At 48.4% G+C, this 9540-nt stretch overlaps 1 protein-coding gene across 1 annotated transcript; it reads right to left on the bottom strand.

Moving 5' to 3' along the window:
- Window positions 1-3661: 3661 nt before the first annotated feature.
- Window positions 3662-6112, bottom strand: LOC144102758 (uncharacterized). The gene is made up of 3 exons (XM_077635936.1): window positions 6091-6112; window positions 5833-6013; window positions 3662-4196 (listed from the first exon to the last, which is right to left on the bottom strand). The coding sequence occupies exons 1-3, from the start codon at window positions 6110-6112 to the stop codon at window positions 3662-3664; spliced, it is 738 nt and encodes a 245-aa protein (XP_077492062.1).
- Between the last annotated feature and the right edge of the window lie 3428 nt (window positions 6113-9540).

Here is a 9540-nt window from a genome sequence, read left to right on the forward strand (position 1 = left end):
TGCAGTGAAAGCATTCGGCAAAGCGGCAAAAATGTTGTAAATGTCGGGTGTTTATTTTGGCCTCCTGCTTTCCTTAATATTCCAAAAAAGCATTCCAAAGGGTCTTGATTCATCTTAGCTGTGAGAATATATTTGAACTCGCATTCCGGCAGGAGGTAAGCGGACAGCCCTTTAACTGACTTTAATGTCGCTAGCAATGCCTCTGCAGTTGACTGGGTCAGGAGATAGTGTGGGAATGTCTCCAATGGGAAATTCTTGTTCCCACTTGTCGAGCCACCAGGAGGAACTCTCAATTACTACAAAGTCCTTGTATCCGATAGTGCAGCCTTCTGCTATGAAGTGGCGGTTGAGGGCATCAAATATGTCATTAAGAAAAAGCGTAAACTCGACAGTTGGCTCCGCATTATAATGTCGAGGTGCACCTCTGCGTGAATAAAACTGTATAAGCCAACCATACTTGTGTACCTCCTTATTGTGGACACACAGGAAAGCGGTAATATGCTACTACTTCGCGAGAAAGAATATTTAGCAGGGCTTCGTATATTGAGGGGCAGGCACAGTAGGAGCCAGTCGTGTGCATATCCTCTGTTTTCTTTGGTTGTGCATTTGGCAGCAGAAATACATCCCCTCAAAAGAAGTAGCTGTGCTGGCGGCACATCAAGAGCTTGCAACCTTTGTGTGACGTCTTCTTCTTGTAGCTTCACCATTTCCTTCTTGCCTCCCTCAAGCTGGTTTGTCAGAAGCTTATTACGCTTCACAAGTCTTGCTCGTGAGCGTTGCAGCTCAACTCTCGTAAGGCGCAACTCCCTCAGCAGAGAAAAGCAAGCATGCAGGCGCCTGCGGGACGAGGGCAGGGCACTAGTTTACTGCGCCGTCTCTCGTTGCGCCAAGTTACTAGAATGCTGCCGGTTCCTTTCCACAGAGCTCTGACTGCACGCTGTTCTCTCAACAAGCTTCACTTCCACTGCGACTGCGCCTGACCTCAGAGCTTAGATTGCTTAAACAGTGCTATTCAGGCGACTGCATCGTGTGGGCTAGCCACTGGTTAATCCCCGTGGCTTCTTGACTACATTGAACTAACTGAAAAGAAAATGCGACGAATAAGGCACGTCGCTTGATAAAAGGCAGCTTTGTTTAGACTTAGTCAAAGGCTGCCATGGGAACAAATGCTGTTCAAGATTCCCCGAAATAAGGCTAAAAGAACGTACCTACACACTGACAAGGGTAGGAGAGCCGAGACAGCAGTGCGACATGGTAACTAGCGCTGAAAAACACAAGGGGCAACGACAAGCTACCAACAGGACACACATTGTCCCTTGTGTTGTTAGCACTAGTTACCATGTCACAGCCCGTTTATCAAAAGCACCAACTAGCCTGACCTTCTTTAGAGAGAGCACTCTGTCTCATCTCTACTTCCCTCGTTCGTGTGTAGGTGCCTTTGTTTAGACTTATTACGTCATGCAAACTTGCTATCAGTCTGTGTTGTTGTGCAAGATTCCCCAGTTTGCTAATACTAAGGCAATGTGACTGTAAGTTATCGGGCTGTGTGCTTCATTTCTCTTGGTATTGGCTGGGACGAGCAGCCTCTTGTTTACAGGCAGTCGTACCTGCTGCCGTAAAAGCCACAGGCATTGCTGCAAAGTGATGATCACAGCCTCCTATCAGCTTAGAGATTCACACAGGCAAAAGATACCTCTATCATTATCACGATTAATTGGGCACATTACGCTATCATGCCTTATAGCATGCAGTCACGCCTTGGCCATCGCCACATTGAGCATTTAGGCTCACATGTCTTATCGCCTGTGGTGATTGTCAGTGCTATGCTTTTCATTTCAGGGCACGTACTCCGTAGTCCTGATGGCTGTCGTCGACAGCCACTGCAAGTACATACTTGTAGATGTGGGTGCGGAAGGTCGGCACAGCGATGGCGGAACTTTCAAGAACAGTGCTTTTGGATATGACCTCATTGAAGGACGCCTCCCCATTCCACAACTTGAAAAACTTCCTGGGACGGCAACGACTGCGCCTTACGCATTTGTGGGCGATGAAGCTTTTCAGCTTCGAACAGACTTTTTGCGCCCTTACCCATCAAGGCAGCTGGATGACGAGAAGAGGGTGTTCAATTACAGACTAAGTAGAGCACGGTAAGATGTGGTATTATTTCATTAAGCTTGGTAAATTGTCATTGAAAGAAAGTGGTAGAAAACAAACCTCAGTCGAAAGATATTATCCAGAGTTCAGATGAATGAAAGCCTTTGAAACAAACGTCATACTGACGGGACAAAAGCATCAGCTTGAACAAATGGAAAGTTCAAAGCAAGCAAGTTGGTACAAATGAACAAAATTCCGTTGTATCATAATTTTAGTGTTTGTTACCATATCTGTATCCCCTCTGCATGTGTTTGTTAATGAATAAATGCATTGGACATAGTGCAGCCTTTCTTTGGAGATTGTTATGGTTTTAAATGCATTCATTTTTTTTTCAGACGGTGTGCCGAGAATGCCTTTGGCATCACCGCAGCCAGGTGGCGTATACTTCTGCGCACTATCCCCCTGCACCCCGAGAACGTTGACTACATTGTAAAGGCTGCCTGTGTCCTCCACAATTTCCTGGCAGTTCGAAACCCTCAGTCTCAGACCTTTGCAGACGGAGAGGACATGTTGGGGAATGTTGTGGAAGGACGCTGGCGGCAAGGCATCCAGAGGGTGTTGGGGGATAACTCCGAGCCTCGGTACTTCCCACTGGCTGCGACGCATGCACGCAATCACCACAATGATGCTGCAGCGACCAGGGACCAGTTCGCTGCATACTTTTGCAGCACTCTTGGTGAAGTTTCGTGGCAGTGGCAGCAACCAGGGATCTCACAGGAGGCAGCCCTGAGGGGGCTGCAAAGGCAGCAGCGTCGTGCTTGCCACTGAAGGTAAATTACTGTAGTGTTTAAGAGTGCATAAGAACTTCTAGTTCATGAAGTTTTGATCGCGGATGATGACGTTTGCTGGCCTAACCTCTACCTTATACCAGCAGGCCTTGCTGTGTGGGAACGAACATTTAGTAGCACTATTCCAACATGAAATGGAGAGTATCCGGCACATATCAGCATTGCCTCAATTTTGTGTGGAGGACAAGATGGAGAGAGTGATGGCTAGCATAAAACAAGATTTTTGTTATGAAAAGTAATTTTTTGTGTTTGTGTCTATAGTCTGTTACGAAAACAACGAAGGAACTGGAATTTCATCTTGTGCTTACTTTACAGCACAGCTTACATTAACCAATTCAGGATATCAGTAAGCTCCTCAGCCCAGAATGCATGCATCTTAACATATCCGTCACACATGCAGTCATTTTGTGTCACCGTGGAGTCCCTGCAAGATTTTGTCGGAATTGCACAACAGATTCTTGCCTGTTTGCTTATAGTGTACTTATGGCATTCAGAGCACTGCCTCTGTACTGCAGGTTACAAATTGGCTTTCCTCAGGGGCACAGGAGTTGCCTACACTTTTCAGCATTGTAGTGTGTGTCAGGCACGTAACCGAGCAGATATCCGTGGCGAAAATTTCTTGCCCACTATGCTACATTTTGGCATGTGGCACAGCTTCTGTGCCACATTTCAACCACAATTTACAACTGAAAGAAGGACGCTAGGCAATGCAGCTTCATTCAAAAGTTTGGAACACTTCCAGCAGCTTTATTTGTAGCTGTGTGTGCCGTTCTGCTGGAACACGTCTCATTTTTTTTTGCTAGCGTGAGTGCGAAGAGCTCACATTCGTCCTCTGGCTCACGGGTGTTGAGCGTGTCGCAAGCACTCAAAGCTTGCGTAAGTCTTTCAACATGCCCCACTAGTTCCTCATCTTGTGCGGTACGCTTCCGCTTGTTTCGTTTTCCAGGTGCAGACTGAGCTGATGGTGGCGCGGAGGCCTGTGACTGCGCGCACAAGTCTACGAATGCCTGTGGAGACTGGACCGACTGGCTTGATGCAGAAGAGTCCAGCGATGCCTGCAGCCGGTCCATCACAGGCACCACATCGATGTCTGCCACAGGCACCACATCATTCAGTGACGCCTGGGATTCCGAATCCAGCCGCCACTCCTCCAGCTCAAAAACGCTCTCCGCCACCGTCTGCTGTGCTGGGGAACTGTCTTGCTGCGCCGACATGGTGGCTGCCTGCGCTTCTCTGTTGTAGTTGCCTGAGGTCCTGTATATAAAAGTGAACATTTATATGCATCATAAATGTGTGTGTTGCAAGTCACTGTTTAAAAGAAGGTTTTCATATACGCATAAAAAGGCTTATAACTTCCACCCATCATATTTAGGTCATATTGTGCTCTTTGCAGAACAGACTGACTCTATGGTCTTCGAGTTCCTCATACTCTCACTTAATGTGTCTTGCATAATGATTTTCTTGTGCATATTGCCTTGTGTATTGTTAATGTCAACTCCCATAACCCTATAATGGTTACAAAATACAAATGATAGCTCCCGATTAATTTCAGCCATCTGTCATTCTACATCCATGACCTAGAATCTGAGTAGGTGGGAATTCTTGTAAAGAGTATGGCACAGTTTATGCCTGGTTGGTACAGATCTATAAAATTTTAGAGGCCAGGTTAAGCAATAATACATAAATGGCACAGAGAGCAAGAGACGTATTTGCTGACTAAAGTTTTAATTCAGACAGGCCAAAGCAAGATACGTATGTGCAGCCACATCATTGTTCAAGCGGGCTTCCCAAAATACACCTACGCCTGCAGCATGCAGGAGTGAGTTGAGCAATGCAACACATTATCAGCCACTGGCTCCTCGGAAGGTTGTGATGTACCGACTTTGAAAGCTGCCCTCACACTTTTTGTGCAGTTTGTGGCCTAAGCAATGATCTTCCCCATTTCAGGAATATCTGTGAACAAGACAAGAAAAATAAAAGGATGGGTACAAGTGTAGTGAAAGAAGCATGACCGGTGGACAGTAAGCAAACATTTAGACACATTTCGAGCACTTTCACAGTTTGATTGCATGGAAACCACACAACCACTCGTCTTAAAAACCTGTTTCTCAGTGATAGATTCGCAACACAACTGCATATACAACATCAAAAGAAGCATAAAGTCTTTTGGAATTTATTCCTCATGGGTAGAAAGGAAACAGGCACTCATGGGAAGAATGTAACTAAACAGTAACAGAACTGCACCTGTAATGTGAGTGCCCTTAAAGGCTAGCATATAAGACAACAATGCCAAATGCTTCCATGAAAAAAAAGGCCATTAAACAACACATAACGTAGAGCAGATTATATTTGGTCCGCCTGTCTCTTCCCATACGATTGCTCCCGAAGTGCCGAGCAAATGAGAGCATATCAACTGCGAGTGCGTCTGAGGTGCACGATTTTCGTACGCCTCAAATTAACTCACTGTCGTGGACCGGCGACTAAGCCGTCTGCTTGCCGAGCACGAGATCGGCTCAATTCTCAGCCGCCGCAGCAGTAGGCACACTTGCAGTACACTTCACGTCGCAGTTGTAACCTGGAGTGATCGACAATGGCAAGCTCACGGCAGCTTTGCCGCACATAACATGCGTGAAGCATTTTCTTGCAACACATCTTGCATAAAATGCAAAAAATTCAGGCATTATTAGTAGACGCAGTTGAAGTGGTAATACGATCACGTTAGCGTCGGATGTAATCGCATTTTGGACAAATGCTTTGCAATCGTGTCTAGTCAAACAGCGCCTGTTTCACGCCCGCACCGATCGCTGCCACGGCAAAACCACGTGCGGCACTTCATGAGTTCCGTTTTCCAAAAATTTCGTTATGGCAACAAAAATATCGGTGTACTTACGGCCTGGTGGTCATGGTGTCCCGTAGAAACATCATTTGCTCATAATAGGCCCAACCGATGTCGGTGGCCTCCGTGTCCTCGGCGCCGGCGCCGCTCTTTTTGGCCTGCTGGTCCGCCGTGAAAATCCGGCGGAACTTATCACGGAGAGATTTCCACCGCTTCTGAACGTGGTGAACGTTCTCTGCGTGATTGAAACATGAGGAATCTTAAGAACGTTACAATCATGAAGTGCTCGTCATGAGCAATGTGCCTGCTTACCTTCACATGGTGTTCCCGGCATTATTTCCGCCGCCACCTCCTTCCAGGACGCTTTACGGTAACGAGCTTATTTTTGTGGTGTTTGTGGCTGGCAAGCCACAGCGAGCGGCGCCTCTCAACAGCAGCGATTAATTTTTCATTGCTTATTAGGTACGACATGTTTGCGCAGGGTGCTGTCGCAGCTCGTTGACAAAAAAAAAAATCAGTCGGCGCGCCACGGAGGCTCATTCCGGATATTGCGGGAACTGTGCCCTCTCATTGGCCACAAACCAGCGAGCCACTTCCGGCGCGTGCGCCAGCGCGTCGCCAGGCCCGAAAATATCTGACATGAACAGATATCTAGCAACGCGCGCGCCTGCGCGCGCGTCTCGCTTTGCGCATGCGCAGACAGGATCCAGCGTACGCCCGTGCGCGTAGGCGCTCCGCCGGTACGCGTAGGATGTGTCCATCGAGTTGGGGCTTAAGAATGCCTGCTGTTGCGCCCCCAGCTGAAGGTCAAACTTTGTAGAATTATCGCTTTTTTTAGGAAAGCGAATGGCGCAGTATCTGTCTGACATCTCGGTGGACATCTGAACCACGCCATAAGAGAAGGTATGATGGAGAGAGTGAAAGCCGAAAGGAAGAGAGAGGTGCCGTAGTGGAGGCCTCCGGAATAATTTCGACCACCCGGGGACCTTTAGCGTATACTGACATCGTACAGCACGCGGGCGCTTACGAGTTTCGCCTCCATCGTGACGCGGCCACCATAGTCTATCGGGTTCGAACGCGGGTACTCCGGAGCCGAGCGCTCTAACCACTGAGCCACCGCGGTGGGTCGCAATCCTGCACAGTTCCGATTCCCTGACCGTTCCTGTGACCGATTCTCTTGCGCATATGTGCGATTTGATTTACCTGTTGAAGCGTTCTTTTCATTCAAATAATAATAATATTATTTGGGTGAAAAGCTTTTTATCATTTTTTGGATCAAAACAACGCTTCAACAGGTAAACGTCTGATCTTGTTGCCAGTCTTGTTGCCAGTAGCACCCCAAGATTAGCATATGTTGTTTGCGAAGTATGAGCCGCCCGTTTACGTGCAATGTAATTAAATTTAGCTGCCCTGCTTTCTTAGTGCGGTCATCTAACACTACTGCACATTCGCACTTGCCGGCCGAGCACTCAGGTCCCAAAATACCACTGATTATCAGCCGTGGTGGAGGAGCCCAGGAAGGCTGCGTGTTGCTGGCTGTGCAGTCGCAGGGCGGGGATGGTGGCCGCCGCAGCAAGGGAGCAGCATCGCGGGCGACTGAGCCGTCGGTGTACACGAGGAGATGGTCCTGGAGCTCCTCGTGTATGACGGCTCTGGCCAGCTGCTGCACAGCACAGAGGGGTGTGCTCCGCTTTCCCGCAATGCCGACGATCTCTCGCTGTACCTCCAAGGCAGCAGGCCAGGGCGCGCAGGAGCCGTAGGGGGTGGGCCTTGGGTCAATTGCTCATACTCGAGCAGCGCCGCGCCCATTCGTGAGCGCGGGTGCGAGCGCATACGCTGCAGCAGCGAGCCGCCGTCCGGTGCGCGGTGAAGCCGGTCGATGTGATTCAATGCCCTGCGCGCTGCTTGGAGCTCAAGGGGCCACGCTCCTGGCTCGGCCGACGTTGCGGCGCACTGCGAGTTTTTGGGCAGGCTATAGCCACACGCGCAGGGACTTGCGGTGCTGGAGCTCGAGTTTCTTCCAGCACGGCTGAACCCGACAGCGGAGGGTCGAGATGGCGTCGGGCATCGATACCAGCGAGTTAACAATCGCGGCGCGCCTTGGTCCGATCACTTGCAGGTCGGGTCCAAGAACGTGCGGTTCGCCTCTGAGAGTGCCTGCCAAATGCAACTTGAATCGATCCTTGCTGTCCCAGTCATTTCACTCAAGGAGAAAAGTTCACCTGAAATCCAGGAGAGAGGAATTATTAATGCAGTTCCATCATCGAGGGTGGTCACAAGCCCAGCGCTGGCTGCGACGCCCTGCGCTCGGCCGACCAGCAGAATGTGGTTGCTGTTGACCTCAGGTAAATATGGCACAGACCCACGCGTGGGGATTGGCCAAGGTTATGGTGGTGAATGCCAAGAAGAATCGCATGGGTAATTGCAAGGAAAAGAAAGGCATGAGGCGGAGTAGCAGAATAGGGAAATGACTGAAACTTGGAAAAATAATAATATATAATTGATGAAAAATAAAACAATTAAATTAAAACAGGAATAAAAAATACATATTTTTAGACATGAGGAAGAATTTCGAATACAATTAACATGTTAATCGTCCAGTTGCAATAATGTAGTCGTGAACGTATCCGCAAACCCTACTTAACACTGGCTGGCAAAAAAGAGAGGAAAGTTGTCGTTGGCCTCATACAAATGGCGCGTACCCACCTGTTTCCCAACCGTCAACGGTACAGCGCATCTGGTGTGATTCGATGTAGTGCATCAAGGCTCCCTAAGCGCACCTAGGTTTCCTGTATATGCTCCCGCATGGATCATATACAGTACTGAGCGTTTTTATGGTGAAGAGTTTCGAAAATTTTCCCACCTCAACCGCTGGATGATTTGCGGTGAAGCTGCACACAGAGCTTGCGTATTAGGGTAACTTTTGTAGCGTAGCAAGTTCGACCCCGGTACTTACTGAGTTGAGCCGTGCATGATGCTAAAACGTAATCGCCTACGTAGAGATCGGCGAACCAAAACGCGCAGACGACGTTTTTTCGCTGAAGGGCGGAAGTGGCGCCATTTGTTTTCGGCAGTGGAAAGCGTCACGACAAGGCTGCCGAGACGAGCGTTGCAAACAATATTCTTTGAAAGATAAAGCCTCGTGAAATTAGTTGTTCTGATATTTTTTCCGCTCAATTAGCCGAAAATGTTAACGCTACAGTTGAAGCAGACGAAACGGCCGGAACGGCATATTCAAAAGGCCCGCGCTTTTTTCGACGCTCGGCTTGGCGGTCGTCGTTACGCTTTCCGCTGCTGAAAACAGATGGCGCCACTGCCGCCCTTCAGCGAAAAAGCGTCGTCTGCGGGTTTTGGTTGCCGAACTCTACGTAGACGATTAATTTTCGCATCATGCACGGCTGAACTAAGTAAGTACCGTTGTCAAACTTGCTACGATACAAAAGTTACCATAATACGCACGCTCTGTGTGCAGTTTCAGGGCAAATGAGCCAGCGGTTGAGGCGGAGAATTTTTTTAAGTGTTCACGATAAAAACGTGCAACACTGTACATGCTCTCTGCGGGAGCATATACAGGAACACTAATAAGCGCACCAACTTAGCTGTGCGACATAGCGGAGTATAGAAGATTTATGAGAATGCATAAGTGAACACTGAACGCCGCACATCATCGTTGCTTCTGTGGCGGAATTGATTAGAGTTCGTATCCCATTTTTACTCGAATATTTTTAATGATTTCTTTCTTCTTTTCTGTACTCACACCAC

This window comes from Amblyomma americanum, chromosome 8, assembly GCF_052857255.1.
Source record: "Amblyomma americanum isolate KBUSLIRL-KWMA chromosome 8, ASM5285725v1, whole genome shotgun sequence".
In the NCBI taxonomy this organism is placed as follows: domain Eukaryota; kingdom Metazoa; phylum Arthropoda; class Arachnida; order Ixodida; family Ixodidae; genus Amblyomma; species Amblyomma americanum.